Source organism: Oncorhynchus nerka, linkage group LG9a, assembly GCF_034236695.1.
Source record: "Oncorhynchus nerka isolate Pitt River linkage group LG9a, Oner_Uvic_2.0, whole genome shotgun sequence".
Lineage (NCBI taxonomy): Eukaryota > Metazoa > Chordata > Actinopteri > Salmoniformes > Salmonidae > Oncorhynchus > Oncorhynchus nerka.
Genome location: NC_088404.1, coordinates 42,588,255 through 42,609,826, shown reverse-complemented (window position 1 = coordinate 42,609,826; position 21,572 = coordinate 42,588,255). Strand labels below are relative to the sequence as shown.

The following is a 21,572-nucleotide window of genomic DNA, read 5'->3' as shown; positions in this document are numbered from 1 at the left end:
TGGAGGACAGACCAGATGTGGGGAAGTTTCCTCAGCACTGTCAGCAGCCAGTAGTCAGTTTTGCTGGCAGCCAACAGTACAGTATTGATAATCGTTAATAAGAATACAAACTTTATCATCTTCCTTCCTGTGTTTCAGGTGACCTGGCTCCCCACCATGGCCGGCCTCTGATCGGGGTCTTCCTGAGGGGGACGAGGGACGAGGACCGCAGTGTCCGCGCTAGCTGCCTGTCCAACCTGGGAGAGCTCTGCCAGAGACTCAACTATGCCCTGGGGCCTTGGTCTCAGGAGGTGAGGACCACTAGTAAACCATGTCATATGGTTAAACAAATGTCTGTCAGTTTATTTGCCTATAGTTTCTAAGTACAGTACCAGTCAAAAGTTTGGACACACCTACTCATTCCAGGGTTTTCCTTTATTTTTACTATTTTCTACATTATAGAATAATAGTGAAGACATCAAAACTATGAAATAACACATATGGAATCTTGTAGTAACCAAACAAGAAAGTTGAAAGTTTCGTCAAGTGCAGTCACAAAAAACATCAAGCGCAATGATGAAACTGGCTCTCATGAGGACCACCACAGGAAAGGAAGACCCAGAGTTACCTCTGCTACAGAGGATATGTTCATTAGAGTTACCAGCCTCAGAAATTGCAGCACAAATAAATGCTTCAGAATTCATGTAACAGACACATCTCAACATCAACTGTTCAGAGGAGACTGTGTGAATCAGGCCTTCATGGTCGAATTGCTGCAAAGGAACCACTACTAAAAGACATCAATAAGAAGAAGAGACTTGCTTGGGCCAAGAAACACAAGCAATGGACATTAGACTGGTGGAAATCTGTCTGATGAGTCCCAATTTGAGATTTCTGGTTCCAACCTCTGTGTCTTTGTGAGACGCAGAGTAGGTTAACGGTTGATCTCCGCATGTGTGGTTCCCACCGTGAAGCATGGAGGTGGAGGTGTGATGGTGTGTGGGTGCTTTGCTGGTGACACTGTCAGTGATTTATTTTGAATTCAAGGCACACAACCAACATGGCTACCACAGCATTCTGCAGCGATACGCCATCACGAAAGCATTCCACTGATGCTAGCCCATGTTGACTCCAGTGCTTCCCACAGTTGTGTCAAGTTGGCTGGATGTCCTTTTGGTGGTGGACCATTCTTGATACACACAGGAAACTGTTGAGTGTGAAAACCCCAGCAGTATTGCAGTTCTTGATACAAACTGGTGCTCCATGCATCTACTACTATTAATAATATTCCTATTATTATTTGTATTGTTTCATTCACTTCTGTTGTACCTGCACTGTTCTAGCTCGGAGCGTAAGAATTTCACTGTACCCTGCAAATGCATCCGTGACCCTGTGCATGTGACTAATAAAATAATCTGTCAATGAATCATCCTGAATTTGCCAATCACTGATTATATAGTGACGTAACTACTCCCTCTCTTAAATCTGTCAATGAGTCCAGATGTCCCCTGTCTTGGCGTATGGCTACACTTATAGCCATAGGATGGTTGGGGTCAGGGTGGGATTCATCTAGGGGTCCGGCGTCAGGGAACAGCAGGTATTGCCCAAGGTTAAAGGTCACGGTTCACTTTCTTCAGAGGGAGAGAACTGAACTGTGACTGTTTTGTCCTACTGCCCCTCTCTCAGCCTGTGCCTCTGCCCATGACACATTTTTCCCAGCTCAGCAGTATTGTGTGTTGGAGTGTCCTCTCCTAAAGAGCCCCTCCCTCAGTGCTGAGATCAGGCTTTTCACTGGTGGGGAGAGCATGAGGGGGAGGGGCCGGAATCACTTTACTCAAACGCTCGTCCGCTCTAGTCTATGTTTGAGTTGACAGAAATGTGTGTGTGTCAGGGCAGCTTGTGGAAGGCCTGTCTGCCTGCTGCAGTGGTAATGGTCCTAAATAAAGCTGCTTTGACGACCAGGGGTCTGTCAGCGAGGTCTGTGCACTGCAGACTCTGCTTCATGAATACGCATCTCTGTCAGGCTGAGTAACAGGGATGCCTATTCATGAGAGCCATGGCCCTCTGCTCTCTGCTACAGCCTAATCCCTCTCAGTCCATCGCAGCCTGCCGTCGGTGTGTGTCTATCCTACCAATATGTTAATCAACCCAGTGCACTAGCGGTAACCACAGCACTGTGGACCTTGGCAAGGTCACTGCTCCTTTTATAGATCCTCTGAGAGTGTGTATTTACCTGTGTATGTGTTTGTTCTTCCTTAGTTGAGCACCTGTTTGACGGCACTGATAAAGACCGAGAAGGAGGCAGAGGTGCGGCGAGCTGCTGTCCACGTCATTGCCCTGCTGCTCAGGGGCCTGAGCGACAAAGCAACCGAGGTACAGTACTAGAGCAGTTGTCTGTACCCGTACAGGTACAAGAGCCACATGGATACACAAATTTGTTGAGCACTCCTACACACATTTGTTGAACACTCCTACACACATTTGTTGAGCACTCCTACACACATTTGTTGAGCACTCCTACACACATTTGTTGAGCACTCCTACACACATTTGTTGAGCACTCCTACACACATTTGTTGAGCACTCCTACACACATTTGTTGAGCACTCCTACACATTTGTTGAGCACTCCTACACACATTTGTTGAGCACTCCTACACACATTTGTTGAGCACTCCTACACACATTTGTTGAACAGTCATAAGAAGTAAAAAATGGTCATAGGTATGGCCTCTTACAGAATGTAATCTAATATAGTTGACATATTAGTGCGTGGAGATGTGTGTTGGAGGGCCGGCGGGTTGCAACAGAGATCGTTGCAGTCATCATACTGCGGTCATCATACTGCGGTCATCATACTGCGGGCGGTCTTTGGAGGGTTTTTTGTCCTGCAGAATATTTTGAAACGGTTGTCATTCTGCTTTGTATGCATTAACTTTGGACCACCTATTGTATTAAAAGTAGGGGTAAAAGTAGATTTTATTTCTTACCAGTACGGGACAAACACTTTTTTTTTTTTTTTAATAGGCTAGGTTTAATCATAGAATTACATAGGCCTATAGAATCCCTAATCATTTCATATATGATCTCTGTGGTCTTAGCCTAGGCCTAGTAAAACAATGTATGACCTTTTTAATGTGGCATAAACAAAACCAGTCATGATGTTTTAATCTGATTGTCAAACAATCACTTCAAAAAGGTGCTCCTGTAGGCTACCTGTGCATGTTCGTCCACTCACTAAATCATTCCAGCATCCAAACCCCAACAGTGCGCTGTGTATCCGCAATGAAAAGAGACATCTGTTACAAAACACCTACATTCTGCGGTTGTCATTATGCCTTCACTTGTAGCCTGAATTGATGTGTCCACTACCTATGCATAGGCAGAGAATCACATGGCAGTTATCTTTCCAAGGAAATTAACTTAAATATGATTACACTATAGTTTACTACGGTGTCTGTGAATAAATATTGATAATGGAAACAAGTGGAGGGCACTTAACCAACGTGAGTCGAGGTACAGTCAAAAATTGTGATTATCATTAAAAAGGAAAAGATGCAATGGCAATACCATGGTGAGCGAACGTTGCGCCTTTTCAATAAACATTGTTTGCCCATTTATTTGTCCCTATCTGCAAATCGTTGTGAAAGGTAGGGTAAGCATACCTATTAAACCCACTTTCCCATTAAGCCCACTTCCATATTTGGATGCCAAAAATGTAATAAAATAAAACAACTTTTCTGCTGTTAAACTTGTCAACTAATTCATTTGGTTGTTACACCCAACTTTTTTATTCTAAGCCGATCAGATGTTGTGTTATTCAGGTATTGACAGTTATGTATAAGTTCCCACTAATGGCTAATTTCAAAGCTGCAAAAAAACTTGTGTTGAGGCTACCCTCAGATAAACAACATCTTCAGATATTTTAGAATGTGTTGATATATGATAGCATGTTTCATGAGAATTCATTGCTATTTTTTGCCAATTTAAATAAGTGTTGTTCATGCTAGCAGTCATACATGCATGCCACAGTTACACAGTAGCAACAAATTGGTGAACTACAGCAAGATAATAGATTTCAGGCATTCTCAGCTTACATTTTTTTTCAAAGCATTTAGTCCAATTTTACTGTTAAATCAACCTTGCATTGATATACATAGATGCCATTGACATTTAGTTGTGCTTAAAAGGTACAGTAGCACAAAAAGCACTCCCTCTATACAGAGTGTAAATGACAAAGAAATATTGTTCAATATGATCAATACTAATTTAGCATAATATTGTAGTCTATAGTGTATATTTATAGCCCAGCCCATTCGTTTCCAAATATTTTATGAGTAGACTTTGCTCTTCTGTCTTTTTCACCATAAATCACTGTTTGTTCCAATTAAGCCCAGTATGCTCCTTTTTAGGCCCAGTATGCTCCTTTTTAGGCCCAGTATGCTCCTTTTAGGCCCAGTATGCTCCTTTTAGGCCCAGTATTCTCCTTTTAGGCCCAGTATGCTCCTATTAGGCCCAGTATGCTCCTATTAGGCCCAGTATGCTCCTTTTAGTTCCAGTATGCTCCTATTAGGCCCAGTATGCTCCTATTAGGCCCAGTATGCTCCTATTAGGCCCAGTATGCTCCTTTTAGTTCCAGTATGCTCCTATTAGGCCCAGTATGCTCCTTTTAGTTCCAGTATGCTCCTATTAGGCCCAGTATGCTCCTATTAGTTCCAGTATGCTCCTATTAGGCCCAGTATGCTCCTTTAGGCCCAGTATGCTCCTATTAGGCCCAGTATGCTCCTTTAGTTCCAGTATGCTCCTATTAGGCCCAGTATGCTCCTATTAAGCCTGGTTTGTATTGAAACACATGGGGATAGTGTGTTGATATCCCTAATATTCAATTACCAAAACTTTTTTTTTCTTCTCAGATTTTTTGGTCAAAACACACAAAAACTACAGGTATGCATCTAGCTATGGTGCCTTTACCAAGATAGAAACCTCTGTACTCTCTCCAATACTTTTGGAGTGGACAGGTAGTCCTTGATGCAGAGAGAGAAGAATAAGATCAGGGTTGAAGGATAGAAGACCTACAAGAGGTGACAAAAATGCAAACAAATGAGGGACAGGAAGATGTCAATTTGAAGACTGCTCATGCACTTTTGGGTGGGGGAATTGTCATATTGTTGTCTTTCATTCATCCAGGTGATTCTGTTTTTGGGTCCACCACCTGTACCTTAATACACAGTAGGGAGGAAGATTTATGTTCTAACCAATCAGTAACTCAACTCATTGAAGTCAATGATTAGTTGAATCAGGTGTGTACTGGTTTGCAAGAACAAAAGTCCACATTGATCTCTGTGGACTGTCAGGATGAATAGCAATGATCAGTTTATTCTAATAACTTTAGGGGAGATACATTTTATATTAGAAGGATTTCCACGTCTCCCTCTGTTGGTTCTCAGTCCAGGAAAGTAGAGTTGTTTTTGTTCTTTCTTTGATAGTACTTGTAAATGTGATATTTCAGTTTTTAATACATTCTGGGTGTATTGTGTGTGGACTGATGAGGAAAAACAACCATTTTTGAGTAAGGCTGTAATGTAACAAAGTGGGAAAAAGTCAAGGGGTCTGAACACTTTCGAATGCACCACCATATGTTAGAAATGTGTAAACTTAGATTTTGGTGGACTTAATAGGTACCCTTACCCTATATGCAAAGTGTAGCTCAAGAAAAGGTTAGTGTCTGCTTTCATCATCCAGGCTGCTTCATGATCAGTAGCCGTACCTCTACGCTTCTAAATTGAGCGTGTGAGATCAGGTGTGCGTGTGGCCACAATTAAATAGAGTATTCATGGGAAGAGAAGCAATAGGCAGGTATCTTTCCAAGGGAATTTACTTCCTAAATATAATTAGGCTATAGTTTACTACGTTGCCTAAAAATAAATATTGCTCACTCATATTTGTCTGTCTGAGAATCATCCCACTCCTAAAAGGTAGGCTATATGCATAATGTAGCTCAAGAGAAAGTTAAACTCTGATCTATTCAAACGATGTCTAGCCTACTGGCTGATATAGCCATAGCCGCAGCAAGATGTCTGCCCTCTCTACAGATGACTATATCGGTCTGCTAATACAGGACTAGTAAAGGGCCAGTGCACTACTTTTGTGAGAGAAAAAAGTCTCCATACATGTTTTTCTATGAATATATATTTGATTAATTCAGATTTTAACACCCCTACTTCCCATTGCTGTAGATATAGCCCAGTAATGGGCCATGTGAGAATCTCTGGTAATGTAACCAGTGGAGGCTCCTCAGAGGAGGAATTTCATATAAATAAAAAGAGTGAATCATTAAAAAATGTACCCTTTTTTGATAAAACTATAGTAAATATATTCACATGTCACCAAATAATTGATTAAAACACACTGTTTTGCAATGATGGTCTACAGTAGCCTCAACAGCACTCTGTAGGGTAGCACCATGGTGTAACCGGATGATAGCTAGTTTCCGTCCTCCTCTGTGTACATTGACTTCAATACAAAAACCTAGGAGGCTCGTGGTTCTCATCCTCTTCCATAGACTTACACAGTAATTATGAGATTGTCCTCCAACCTATCAGAGCTCTTGCAGCACGAACTGACATGTTGTCCACCCAAAGGGTCAGAGAATTAATCTAGCACTGAAAGCATAAGCTACAGATAGCTAGCACTGCAGTGCATAACATGTGGTGAGTAGTTGACTCAAAAGAGAGAAAGACAATAGTTGAACAGTTTTGAACAAATTCATCTCTTCAAAATGAAGGAGAAGCGAAAGAGAGAGAGAGGGATAGCCAGCTAGCTAACATAGCATCCCTCTCTGTTTGAGCAGGGTGTTTACTTTCACTTACTAAGCTGGTGAATGCAGCTAGCTAGTTTAGCCTATTCAAACACCTGGCTTAAAGAGCGAGGGATGAGAGCTAGCTGGCTATGGCTATCCAACACTGGAACTCGTCAAGGTTAGCTTTTGGTTTTATAAATGTATTGCCACAGGGGCCTGCTGGTGTAACTGCTAAACTGTTTGCTGCTGACTGTACTGCATGATTGTAGCTGGTTTACTAACACTGTTAGTTCAATTAGCTATGTTGACATTAATATGGTGACAATGTAAACTGTGTAGCGCTTAGCAGAAGTTTTTTTCGCCTGGTCAGACAGCTGATGTGTGAAGTCCACTGAAGTCCACGAGCGAAGTGAAAGAGTGAGAGGAGAAGAACGTGTAGATTTGAGAAGGAATTATACAATGATCAAATGGGTCATGCTGTTTGTATTTGGCTGCTATGAAAGTGAACTGTGTTTACATGTATTCATTCTGCTGATTCTGTTGAAAAACTTTTCTTTAACGTAAGCAAAGGGAACAGGGATAAACATACCTGAATTTGTCCAATAGTAACTCTCGTTTCAAACTGTTGGACTAATGATTACACACTAGATCAGCTAGATGCAGGCAAGAGTGTGCAGGCGGTATTTGTCCATGTCTGTCACCTTGATTACTCAAATTTCTTTCAACCTGTGCACCTACGTTGTAAACTTTCATTCATAGGCTAGGTTGTAGTAACCTCATGATGGGTGTAGGGATTGTTTTTAAAATCATGTAGTAGCCTAAACCTATCGACGCAACATTGAATTGGGTGAATGGAATATGAATGACAAATCAAATGTTATTGGTCACATGCGCCGAATACAACAGGTGTAGACCAATCATGGTCCAAATGTGTGTTTGGACCATGATAGTTTGTTGATGTGGAGCGGGCAGAGAGTTTCAAGTTCCTTGGTGTCCACAACAGCCCTGTCGATGTTAATGGGGGCCTGTTCGGTACTCATTGTCCTGTAGTCCACGATCGGCTCCTTTGTCATCCAATACGCTGTAATAGAAATAAGGCCATGCTCATTAGAAAAATAATTGTCCTCCCTCATCTTAAACTGTACCGACCGCCACTGAATGTAACCTATTTCTTTGGTTATTTTTTAGCATTTTGAAATTGCCTAGAGGGCACAAAATTATTGGGACCATGGCTGGCAAGCGAGCTGCGTCACATACACCTAAATAACATTGCAGGACTAGTTATTGCAGGAGCGGGTGGGAGTTGGACAGAAAGCCAGTGAGAGCGGGCAGGAGCGGTATGAAAAGCTGTGGGTGGGAGCTGGATGAAGACCTCAGTCCCGTGCAGACCTCTGTATGTCTTGGTGAACATCACCGTGTTTAGGCTACATGTGCAATCCTGGAGCCAGCTGGAATGGAGAAACAAATATCCCAGTCAGTGGTGATTTTAGCATGTAAATCTTGGTGGGGCAAATTCCCCACCAAAATTGTTGATGCATGCCAGCAAAGCAACTACACAACACAACACTAAACAATACATGAATTGCACTATAACGGTGATAAACGGCACCCACAACTGTTAGGACCTACATAAAGCTGTTCCAACAGCAGAGCTTTATTTTCAGCACCATGGAGTGAATCCTTACCACCACTACACCTGGCTTTCAGCAGAGCCTTATCTGGCAGCGAAACAGTTCATTCTGCCTCATTTACATCGCCCCCTTATGCCATAGTTTGTACATCTCAATTGTCAGTAGAAACCACATTTTTTAAAGTAAATCAGCCATAAATCTGCCTTTTTAAAATATATTATTTTAAAAGGCAGATTTATGGCTGATTTACTTTAAAAAATGTGGTTTCTACTGACAATTAAGATGTACAAACTATGGCATAAGGGGGCGATGAGCGAATAAGAGGCCATCCGTAATTTAGATTAAAACATTAATTAGCGAGCTTGGATGGACGTAGTCAATATAACTATTTGTTCAGCACTTTTGAAACATACAGTGACAGAATTCAGAACATGGACCGTTCTTACAGTGTTCTCCCTGCACACAAGTCAGAAATAAAGGGGGCATATAATCAGACAGTGGAAGCTCTTACAATATTCAATGATTACATTTCTATAAAACAGGCTACATGTGTACCACCAAGTCAGAACAGGCTAAGTTATGAGGGGGAAAGGGACCAAATTATTAGTGTGAGGCACACGGGCTACTAACATATTACTACATAACTAACATTTAGTCTTACTTTCTTAGCTACAGTATACATATCTCCCTGGCATATTACATCATTTATGCAGCAGCATACAATACATTTTGGACTCGCCTTGTTGTGCTGTGCTCACTTGAACAGGAAGGTGGTGTGGCGGTCCCTGTGGGCAAATTTGATTCATGATGATGACTGCTTGCTATCTAAGATTTTGAAAATATGATGTTAACATGATCAGTCCAATCAGTAGGCTAATGCAATTGAATGCTTGTATCAAATTGTTGCTTACTGAAACTCCCAAAGCATTTCAATCCTTGTATAACATTTGAAGCAATAACATACCCACTTCAAATCAAATTTGATTGGTCACATACTCGTGATTAGCAGATGTTATTGCGGGTGTAGCAATGCTTGTGCTTCTAGCTCCGACAGTGCAGTAATATCTAACAAATTACACAACATATACCCAATACACATAAATCTAAGTAGGAATTCATTAAGACTATATACATATGGACGAAAGACAGCTGCGGTGGCGATCTGCATTCCTCTTTTGGCGTGTCACGGACGGCTTCCCATGTCTCCTCCGTGCGCCTAAACCAGTCGTCCGCCGCAGGAACCTTGGTCTGACCCTGATGCCAAGGCGCCAGAACCAGCTGGTACTCTGGTACGCACAAGAAGAGAGAGAGGTTAGTGGAGTAATGGCAGAGCAAGTTCTGTGCCATCTCGGCCCAGGGCACAAATGCTGCCCACTCCCCCGGCCGGTTCTGGCAATAGGACCGCAGAAACCTGCCCACATCCTGGTTAACTCTCGCCACCTGCCCATTACTCTGGGGGTGAAGCCCTGAAGTAAGGCTGATCGAGACCCCCAGACGTTCCATGAATGCCTTCCAGCCCCTAGATGTGAACTGGGGACCCCGATCAGACACTATATCCTCAGGCACCCCGTAGTGCAGGAAGACGTGTGTAAACAAGGCCTCCGCAGTCTGTAGGGCCGTAGGGATACCGGGCAGAAGGAGGAGTTGACAGAACTTAGAGAAACGATCCACAATGACCAGGTTCGCGGTGTTACCCTGTGAGAGTGGAAGATCAGTCAGAAAATCCACCGGCAGGTGCGATCAAGGCCGCTGCGGAACGGGTAAGGGGTGTAGCTTACCTCTGGGCAGGTGCCTAGGAGCCTTACACTGTGCCCACACCGAGCAGGAGGAAACATAAACCCTCATGTCCTTAGCCAAGGTAGGCCACCAGCACCTCCCGCTCAAACAGCGCACTGTCCGACCGATCCCAGGATGACCAGGGGAGGGTGACGTGTGGGCCCAATAGATGAACCGGACACCTAGCGGGACACTGGACGGGAGCGGGCTCTGCACGTAACGCCTGCTCAATGTCCTTATCCAGCTCCCACACTACCGGCGCCACCAGGCAGGAGGCGGGAAGTATGGGAGTGGGATCCATGGGCCACTCCTCTGTGTCATACAGCCGGGACAATGCGCCTGCCTTCACATTCTGGGAGCCTGGTCTGTAAGAAAGGGTAAACACAAAACGGGTGCAAAACATGGCCCACCTTGCCTGGCGAGGGTTCAGTCTCCTCGCTGCCCGGATGTACTCCAGATTGCGGTGGTCAGTCCAGATGAGAAAAAGGTGTCTAGCCCCCACAAGCCAATGTCTCCATGCGTTCAATGCCTTGACGACAGCCAACAGCTCCCGGTCCCCCATGTCATAGTTTCGCTCCGCCGGGCTGAGCTTCTTCGAGAAGGCACAGGGGCGGAGCTTCGGTGGCGTACCCGAGCGCTGAGAGAGCACAGCTCCTATCCCAGCCTCTGATGCGTCCACCTCCACTATGAACGCCAAAGAGGGATCTGGTTGGGCCAGCACGGGAGTCGAGGTAAATGGAGCCCTCAGGTGACTAAAAGTCCTGTCCGCCTCAGCTGACCACTGCAAGCGTACCGGGCCCCCCTTCAGCAGTGAGGTAATGGGAGCGGCTACCTGACCAAAACCCCAGATAAACCTCTGGTAGTAGTTGGCAAACCCTAAGAACCGCTACACCTCCTTTAACGTGGTGGGAGTCAGCCAATTACGCACGGCTGCAATGCGGTCACTCCATCTCCACCCCTGAGGTGGAAATGCGGTACCCTAGGAAGGAGACACATGCTCGGCGCAGAGTATATCAAAATGTCATCAATATACACCACTACACCCTACCCATGCAGGTCCCTGAAAATCTCATCTACAAAGGCTTGGAAGACAGATGGCGCATTCATCAACCCATATGGCATGACGAGGTACTCCGAGGTGGTACTGAAAGCCGTCTTCCACTCGTCTTCCTCTCGGATATGCACCAGGTTGTAAGCTCTCCTGAGATCTAGTTTGGTGAAGAAGCGCGCCCCGTGCATAGACTCTATCGCTGTGGCTATGAGCGGTAGCGGGTAACTATACCTCACAGTGATCTGATTCAGAACCCGATAGTCAATACACGGGTGCAGTGAAGGCGGGTGAAGTGGAGGACCGAATGTACACCTGATGTAGGGATTCGGAGACATATGTTTCCATAGCCTCCGTCTCTGCCTGTGAGGGGATACACGTGACTCCTGGGAAGTGCAGCGCCTACCAGGAGATCAATCGCCCTGTCGATGAGGTGGTAATTGAGTCGCCTTCTTTTTGGAGAGGGCGAGAGACAAATCGACATATTCAGGGGGAATGCTCACGGTGGAGACCTGGTCTGAACTCTCCACCGTAGTAGCACCAAAGGAAACCCCTAAACACCTACCTGAGCACTCTCGCGACCACCCCGTGAGAGCCCTCTGTGGCCAAGAAACAGTGGGGTTATGACAAGCTAACCAGGGTAGGCCCAGCACCACGGGTAATGCAGGAGAGTCAATAAGGAAGAGACTAATTCTCTCCGTTTGACCCCCAAAGGAGGTGTCACCATGCCCAAAGGAGCAGTGACAACCCTGACCCTAATGGTCGACTATCTAAGGCGTGAACGGGGAAGGGCACATCCACAGGAACGATGGGGATCCCTAAACTATGGGCTAACGCTCTATCAATAAAATTCCCAGCCGCGCCTGAATAGACGAGCGCCTTATGCTGGGAATGCGGGGGAAACTCAGGGAAAGTGACAAACACAAACATATGTGCAACAGAGGGCTCTGGGTGAAAATGGTGCCGGCTCACCTGGGGTGACGCCCTGCCTGCTGCCTCGATCCCCAGAGGAACCAAGCCAGCACCGACCGGCAGTGTGACCTCTGCGGCCACAGATGGTGCACGAGCTGGAACCCCCTCCGGTCTCCCTGCGCACCGCCCCTCCCAGCTCCATGAGTATCGGAGAGGGTTTCCTAGAGGATGGAACCACCAGACCCCGATCTGAAAGTCCGCGGGTAGCCTGCAGGTTGTCCAGCCGGATGGACAGGTCTACCAGCTGGTCGAATGTGAGGGTGGTGTCTCTGCAGGCCAACTCCCGATGGACGTCCTCGTGCAGACTGCAGCGGTAATGGTCGATCACGGCCCTGTTGTTCCATCCAGCGCCGGGAGCCAGGGTCCTAAACTCCAGGGCGAACTCCTGGGCGCTCATCGTCTCCTGCCTCAGATGGAAGAGGCGTTCACCTGCCACTCTACCCTCGGGCGGGTGGTCGAAGACTGCCCGGAAACGGCGGGTGAACTCCTCAAACTGGTCCAATGCCGCATCTCCCTCTCTCCACTTGGCGTTGGTCCACTCCAGGGCTTTCCCGGTGAGGCACAAGACGAGGGCGGACACCCTCTCACGGCCCGATGGAGCCGGGTCGGTGGCCTGGTATAGGTCTAATTGTAGCAGGAACCCCTGGCAGTTCGCAGCCTTCCCGTCGTACTCGGAAGAGGGGCTCTCAGGGGTGACCCCGGTGGTGCTGGTGGAGGCTCTGGAAGAACTCCCTGTCTCTCTGAGCGGTCCATTGTCCGGACAGCGCGGTCCATGGCGGTGCCAAGATGGTGAAGCATTGCTGCATGCTCCTGGACGCGCTCCTCCACCTCTATACCCGGAGTACCTGCTCCTGCTGACTCCATAGTTTGGGTCTGTGATTCTGTAAGGGGTGTGAACTGGCAGCAGAGAAGTCAGACGCAGGAGAGAAATAACTGCGTTTCCAACAGCGCAGTTTATTAACGAAACCCACCGGAAAACAGAATCAAATAAATTGGTACATAACCCAACGCACACCAGGACAGACGTGCACAAGCACTTACAATAAACAATCACCGACAAGGACATGAGGGGGAACAGAGGGTTAAATACACAACATGTAATTGATGGGATTGGAACCAGGTGGGATGGAAGACAAAACCAAAGGATCAGCGATGGCTAGGTCGGTGACGTGGATATTAGTTAGGCTACAATTGGGATATTGGGATGGGAAATGGTAAGTTGAGGTGAATGCTGCCCATGATCATCTTGTTTAATTTATTAGAACATTTTGCCATGTTATGTAGTTTAACAAGTTTATTACTTTGCTCTTCTCGCGGTCACTTAGTAAGTAGCCTAGGCCTACTCCTAACCAAAACCCTGTGACTTCACTCACTGACTTGTCTGATAATCAATCAATGTGATTTTGTTTCACTGAATCTCCGTCTGTATAGGCTATTTGGTTAATTGGTTTCTGGCTCCAGCATCCCAGAGTCGCCTCTTCACTGTTCATGTTGAGACTGGTGTTTTGCTGGTACTATTTAATGATGCTGCCAGTTGAGGATTTGTGAGGCATCTGTTTCTCAAACTAGACACTCCCTTGTCCTCTTGCTCAGTTGTGCACCGGGGCCTCCCACTCCTCTTTCTATTCTGGTTAGAGACAGTTTGCGCTGTTCTTTTTAGGGAGTAGTACACAGCGTTGTACGAGATCTTCAGTTACCTGGCAATTTCTCGCATGGAATAGCCTTCATTTCTCTGAACAAAAATAGACTGATGAGTTTCAAAATTAAGTTTTTGGTTTCTGGCCATTTTGAGCCTGTAATCGAATCCACAAATGCTGATGCTCCAGATACTCAACTAGTCTAAAGAAGGCCACTTTTATTGCTTCTTTAATCAGGACAACAGGTTTCAGCTGTGCTAACATAATTGCAAAAGGGTTTTCTAATGATCAATTAGACTTTTAAAATGATCATCTTGGATTAGCTAACACAACGTACTATTGGAACACAGGAGTGATAGTTATTGATAATGAGCCTCTGTACGCCTATGTAGATATTCAATTTTTTTTTAAATAGCCGTTTCCAGCTACAATAGTCATTTACAACATGAATGTCTACACTGTATTTCTGATCAATTTGATATTTTAATGGACAAAAAAATTGCTTTTCTGTCAAACAAGGACATTTCAAAGTGACCCCAAACTTTTGAATGGTAGTGTATATTCTAAATGGATTTATTGAAATAGACACACATCTGCACACCACTACTACCACTCAACCCCGGCATGCACACGAGAGGTATAAAAAGTGTATGCAGGCAAGAATGTGATAAAAGTAGGCCTGTTTTTAAGGGGGAGAAAGAAACATTGCCCTTCTTTTTTTACAGGCAAAATACCGTAACTCCTATGTGAAAGCAGTTAAAGAAAACAGTGGATCTGTCTTTTCCTCTTCCCTTATTTGGAACACCAGTCTGAAAGCCACCTTTTATAGTTTATCCCTGAATACCTTTCTGCAGACATCATGATTCTCTCACTCACACAACCTTCAATACACACACCACAGTTTACAGCAAGTACCAGTGTTCCACAGTACAGCTCCCTGAATTCAACTGTTATTATGTCATGCACGGTTATAAATATGGAGTTACTGCCCAGGCAGGATATTTTTAGTTAGTATTTTGGTGTGTGCTGCACTCTGTGACCCTAGAGCATGTGAATCAGGTGTAGTAGGTTTGCTTCCACACGAACTGATTTCATTGCACTGTGGCCATCCTGGTTCCACACTCAGGAGGTGTGTGTTTGATGTGGTAGGAATGTTACCTTGGTGCCAGTCTGTGCCACTGTGACTCCATTGGTAGATGCCCCTCCACCCCCCCTAACCTGATTGTTTAAACTGAGTTGACAGTCTGCTTATGGAGAACAGAGCCCGACTGATATGGGGGTTTTGGACTGATTCCGATGTTTTTTGGGGGTTAAAACGTACAGATACCGATATCTGCTGATATACTGTTTTACAGCGGGAAAATTAACAAGTAAAATTTGTCCACACAAGGCTTCTCAAAATTGCCATCCAAATGTGCAATTGTCAAAGAAATATGCTTCAAATGTTGATTTCTTACATTGTGACAATATTGACACATTATGAGAATGGCCACAAGTGTTCAGATAAGCATGAGATTCCCTTTTTTCCATCCTATCTATTGAATTTTGGTTATCGGTGGAAATATCGTTAACAAGCCAATATTGTTTGATAATATCAGCGAACCGATATATTGATCAGGCTCTAATGGCGAGGCCACACTAATACAGAACTGATTGTGCATTAATGCTGTGACACTTTCTGAATTTTGAGAGTCCCATATCTTAAATTGATTGAAGGAGGGACTATACACAAAAACGTTGGGCAAAAGACTCAAGGGGTTACAGGCAATACTGGTTCTTTTGATCGCTCAATAGTTGGTTCTCTGCTAACCGTGTGTGAAAATGTTTGTGTGTGTACACTTCGTTTCATTGTATCAGTAGACGCAAAAGGCCAAAAGTTCAGAGATGTCATGTAGACAACATCCCTGTGTAGCCAGGGCCTCAGAATGTGTTCACCAAATATGGGCATTCCTGAAAACAATGTAGGCTAGTAGAGGAACCCTTTCTGTGGAGGAAGAAAACAATGCCCATATTATCACCTCTGGTGCTCTACACTGGCCGGCATACTGAAAACACTAGTAGAAGTGTGAAAACATTAGGTGTGTTCAACAGTAGAATCTGTTCTTTGAAACAATTGGTCCTCTAATCTTGTGTCACCATGCTCCACAGTGTGATTACAGACTGTTGGCAGATTCTCACCAAGAACAGGAAGGAGACTTAGTAAAAGCATCCTGTTTTGGACTTGCATTGTAACAACCATGTTATCTGGGGAAAGTCCATGCTCATCTTGTATGACATACTCTCTGTCCAACCAGAGAGTCAAACGCTGAATACAAAGAACAGCTAACTCTCAAACTTCAGGACTGGACACTGATGTGTTGCTAAGGGTCAGTACAGTCTGGACAAAGAACCTGTTAACTTTACCCCCTTGTTTTATAGGGTTATTCACTCTCCATTCTATCTAGGCTGCTTGTCCGACCTTTGCATTACTGACCATTTTTGATTCCTTCGTATAGGCCAATATCTAGTCCCGCGTAGCATAGCTCCAAACCACATTGTCCACTCCTTTTGGAAGTCTGAAGAATGTTGTATTAGCCGAAACAGCTAGAATGGTCCAGTCGCTACATTTTGACTGAATGTTAAATGTCAAGGACCCCCCCCCACTGATTTTACACCGGGTTTCCAACCCATTGGAGCTACTTTCTGCCATTGACTTGATCAGGCTTACCGATTTAGAGATGCCTGGTTCTCGACTAGGCTAGCCAATATCTAGTTAGCTGTCTTTTGGTCGTATGACTTATCAAATCTGTAACTGGTCTTCACAACACACTTTTCCCTTGGTTAAGTTTCTCAGTCCTGTCATTTGGTTAATTGCTGTAGCTGTGTGTGCAGCTGTTGTGGTGGCAATAACACTGAGTCCATGTGAAAATATCAGTTGGGTAGAACCTATCGGCTGCCTTCGATACTGTGAACCATCAGATCCTCCTCTCCACCCTCTCCGAGTTGGGCATCTCCGGCGCGGCCCATGCTTGGATTGCGTCCTACCTGACAGGTCGCTCCTACCAGGTGGCGTGGCGAGAATCTGTCTCCTCACCACGCGCTCTCACCACTGGTGTCCCCCAGGGCTCTGTTCTAGGCCCTCTCCTATTCTCGCTATACACCAAGTCACTTGGCTCTGTCATAACCTCACATGGTCTCTCCTATCATTGCTATGCAGACGACACACAATTAATCTTCTCCTTTCCCCCCTCTGATGACCAGGTGGCGAATCGCATCTCTGCATGTCTGGCAGACATATCAGTGTGGATGACGGATCACCACCTCAAGCTGAACCTCGGCAAGACGGAGCTGCTCTTCCTCCCGGGAAGGACTGCCCGTTCCATGATCTCGCCATCACGGTTGACAACTCCATCGTGTCCTCCTCCCAGAGCGCTAAGAACCTTGGCGTGATCCTGGACAACACCCTGTCGTTCTCAACTAACATCAAGGCGGTGGCCCGTTCCTGTAGGTTCATGCTCTACAACATCCGCAGAGTACGACCCTGCCTCACACAGGAAGCGGCGCAGGTCCTAATCCAGGCACTTGTCATCTCCCGTCTGGATTACTGCAACTCGCTGTTGGCTGGGCTCCCTGCCTGTGCCATTAAACCCCTACAACTCATCCAGAACGCCGCAGCCCGTCTGGTGTTCAACCTTCCCAAGTTCTCTCACGTCACCCCGCTCCTCCGCTCTCTCCACTGGCTTCCAGTTGAAGCTCGCATCCGCTACAAGACCATGGTGCTTGCCTACGGAGCTGTGAGGGGAACGGCACCTCAGTACCTCCAGGCCCTACACCCAAACAAGGGCACTGCGTTCATCCACCTCTGGCCTGCTCGCCTCCCTACCACTGAGGAAGTCCAGTTCCGCTCAGCCCAGTCAAAACTGTTCGCTGCTCTGGCCCCCAATGGTGGAACAAACTCCCTCACGACGCCAGGACAGCGGAGTCAATCACCACCTTCCGGAGACACCTGAAACCCCACCTCTTTAAGGAATACCTAGGATAGGATAAAGTAATCCTTCTTCCCCCCCCTAAAAGACTTAGATGCACTATTGTAAAGTGGCTGTTCCACTGGATGTCATAAGGTGAAAGCACCAATTTGTAAGTCGCTCTGGATAAGAGCGTCTGCTAAATGACTTAAATGTAAATGTAAATGTAGAACAGACATGACCTTAAACCTGATGACTCAAACCTGGTGATTGAGAAGAAACAGCTGATGGCTGAAGACCTGTGTCTACATTGTGCTCCCAGGAACACTGATCACCTACCTACACCACACTCATTATGGCCCTGTGAGATCACTCTCTTATTCAGTTCTGTATACATCCCTCTAATCTCTCTCCCTCCATCTTTTTCTCTCACCTTTTCTCGTCTGTCTTAATCTCCCAGGTCCTGAGTGATGTTCTGCTGGACCTGTACCGGGCATTGAAGTGGGTGGTGCGCTCAGACACTGATGATGTCACAGTGCTCCATGCTCAGCTGGCTCTGGAGGACCTTGACGATGTCATGAGGAGGTTCATCTTCCCTGCACAGAAGCTGGAGAAGAAGATAGTGGTTTTGCCATGAGATTTTAGGAACATGAGCCCACAGAACAGCACACACACCAACTAACCAGTGTTACGAGAACTTTTTAGGAGTATCCAGGAGTAGGAACTAGGGGATAGTTTCAGACTGGGCACAACATTCCACCTTTTTGTCCAAGTTCCCGCTGAAGGTGAAAGGGCAGGCATTGAATGATAGCTGAACTGTGTGTAAAACATGACTTTCTCAACAAACAGAGTTACCTCTCTTGGTCATTTTCTCAGTGTTTGCAGTACATGGAGTTCCCCCAAGCCAGTATGTGTCATGCTATCATTGTGACCATAGGGAATGAAGGGTATTTTATCACAATGACAGATCTAGGCCTTCTGCAGAGGCACCAAACTTTCCCTCTCTGGAAACCACGCCTGTATGTGCCTATGAATCTTATAAACAGAGGTTACAGGTCGACATTAGAGGTGATGATGATCAGCTGATAATGTGTGTGTGTGCCTCTGAATAAAATCCCATTACAGTGAAATAAAATAAAGGGATATGAGATTCCTTTTGTATGAACAAGTGCCTGTTCCTTTGTTTGAGCGTTGTTCTTTACGGTGACCTCAGGCTGTTGTAGTTTGTGTTTTAGGCAGATGGCCCAGTGGAGCTGAAAGTAGCTCAGGAGCAGGGACTCCGAGCCACTAGGGACTAACCATGAATTCACCAGCACAGCACTTTTAGCTTCCAGCAATGAGCTTAGTCCCGTATTCATAACCATAAACAAGGTCAATTCTTGTAAGCAGTTGGCTAGTTATGTGATCCTTGCCATTATAAGTGTATAAAATTGAGGACTGTACTGAAAAAACTTTCGATCTAAACATGCCATGAAGATATGTTATTATATCTTTATTTAGATCAAATTTCATGTATACAGTATACAGTTATGGTTACTTAATCAAATAGCTTATCATTCTCTATGGAGAGAGGGATGTTACATTAATACTGTAATGAATTTGCGTTTATTTTCAGCAAATTTGTGTAAATATTTGTATGAGCATAAGATTCAACAACTGAGACATAAACAACAAGTTCCACAGACATGTGACAAACAAATGGAATAATCTGTCCCTGAACAAGGGTGGGTCAAAATGAAAATTAACAGTCAGTGTATGGTGTGGCCACCAGCTGCATTAAGTACTGCAGTGCATCTCCTCCTCTTGGACTGCACCAGATTTGCCAATTCTTGCTGTGGGATGTTATCCCACTCTTCCACCAAGGCAAGTTCCCTGACATTTCTGGGGGGAATGGCCCAAACCCTCACCCTCTGATCCAACAGGTCCCAAAGGTGCTCAATGAAATTGAAATCCGGGCTCTTCGCTGGCCATGGCAGAACAGTGACATTCCCGTCTTGCAGGAAATCGTGCACAGAACGAGCAGTATGGCTGGTGGCATTGTCATGCTGGAGGGTCATGTCAGGATGAGCCTGCAGGAAGGGTACCACATGAGGGAGGAGGATGTCTTCCCTGTAACGCACAACATTGAGATTGCCTGCAATGACAAGCTCAGTCCGATGATGCTGTGAGACACCGCCCCAGACCAGGACGGACCCTCCACCTCCAAATCGATCCCGCTCCAGAGTAACGCTCATTCCTTCGACGACAAACGCAAATCCGACCATCATCCCCGGTGAGACGAAACCGCAACTCGTCAGTGAAGAGCACTTTTTGCCAGTCCTGTCTGGTCCAGTGACGGTGGGTTTGTGCCCATAGGCGACGTTGTTACCTTTGATGTCTGGTGAGGACCTGCCTTACAACAGGCCTACAAGCCCTCAGTCCAGCGTCTCTCAGCCTATTGATGGAGGGATTGTGCGTTCCTGGTGTAACTCGGGCAGTTGTTGTTGCCATCCTGTACCTGTCCAGCAGGTATGATGTTCGGATGTACTGATCCTGTGCAGGTGTTGTTACACATGGTCTGCCACTGCGAGGACGATCAGCTGTCCGTCCTGTCTCTCTGTAGCGCTGTCTTTGGCGTCTCATATTACGGACATTGCAATTTATTGCCCTGGCCACATCTGCAGTCCTCATGCTTCCTTGCAGCATGCCTAAGGCACGTTCATGCAGATGAGCAGGGGCCCTGGGCATCTTTATTTTGGAGTTTTTCAGAGTCAGCAGAAAGGCCTCTGTAGTGTCCTAACTTTTCATAACGTTGACCTTAATTGTCTACCGTCTATAAGCTGTTAGTGTCTTAATGATTGTTCCAGGTGTGCATGTTCATTAATTGTTTATGGTTCATTGAACAAGCATGGGAAACAGTGTTTAAATCCATTACAATGAAGATCTGTGAAGTTATTTGGATTTTTTTTATCTTTGAAAGACAGGGTCCTGAAAAAGGGACGTTTCTTTTTTTGCTGAGTTTACCTTTTTAAGCAACATGAGGTTCAGGTAAGTCATACTAGTGCAGCCGGACGTAGAAATGCAGGAATGATGTGTGTGCCAGCCTGCCAGGGTTTGTCTCCTCAGCTTGACTGCCAAGGACATCCACACAGTGAGTGGGATGCTCTGATAGTGTGATGCTATGCTCTGATTCACCTCAGCTCACCGCAGGACAGTAACCCTGAAACACAGCCAGCCAAGTGGCGTACCACCCCACAGGCCCCATGCCATTGCTATCCATGAAATGGCTCTTACACTAATTACAGTACTGCCACGCCCTCTGAGCAGGAGATGGGGTGAGAGAGTAAGTGGGACCAGACACAGTTGTATACCGTATGTGTTATAAGATAATTGGTAACTTGGTGTTCAGGGTATGACTTGAGTAGTGTATGTGATTACAGGATGTACTGAGTGTGTGTGTCAGAGCTTTCTGCAGTTTCTCTCCCTCAGTCTATTAGCCTGTGTCAGACCTGCAGGCTGTCGGCAGCACCGGCGCAGGAGAGGAGGGGTGGGTAAATAAATAAGCCCATAAAGGATGCTTTGAGCCAGGCAGTGTGGAGGAGGGGAGAGGGGGTCTGCCTGAACAGTCCCGAGTCTTGTTGGAGGCTGGCTACACTGCAGTGAGCTAGGACAGGGAGGGGGAGCTAGTGAGAGGGTAGAGTGGTCTTGAAGGTGAGAGTAGGAAAAGCAGCATCAGTCTGGGCAGCTATGCACCGAGCCGGGACAGTGTGACAGAGGAGAGCGGAGCAGGGATTTGGGCTGTGCTGCA

The 21,572-nt window shown here is 45.8% G+C and overlaps 1 protein-coding gene across 1 annotated transcript in view; it reads left to right on the top strand.

Moving 5' to 3' along the window:
- tango6 (transport and golgi organization 6 homolog (Drosophila)) overlaps nucleotides 1-18,954 on the top strand; it is a 29,912-nt gene extending 10,958 nt beyond the window's left edge. Inside the window, exons 16-18 of the mRNA XM_029668174.2 lie at nucleotides 139-290; nucleotides 2,239-2,352; nucleotides 18,246-18,954. Of these exons, the coding sequence (XP_029524034.1) occupies nucleotides 139-290; nucleotides 2,239-2,352; nucleotides 18,246-18,422 (443 nt within the window). The 3' untranslated portion in view covers nucleotides 18,423-18,954. The remainder of the gene's footprint in view (nucleotides 1-138; nucleotides 291-2,238; nucleotides 2,353-18,245) is intronic.
- The last annotated feature ends 2,618 nt before the right edge of the window (nucleotides 18,955-21,572 follow it).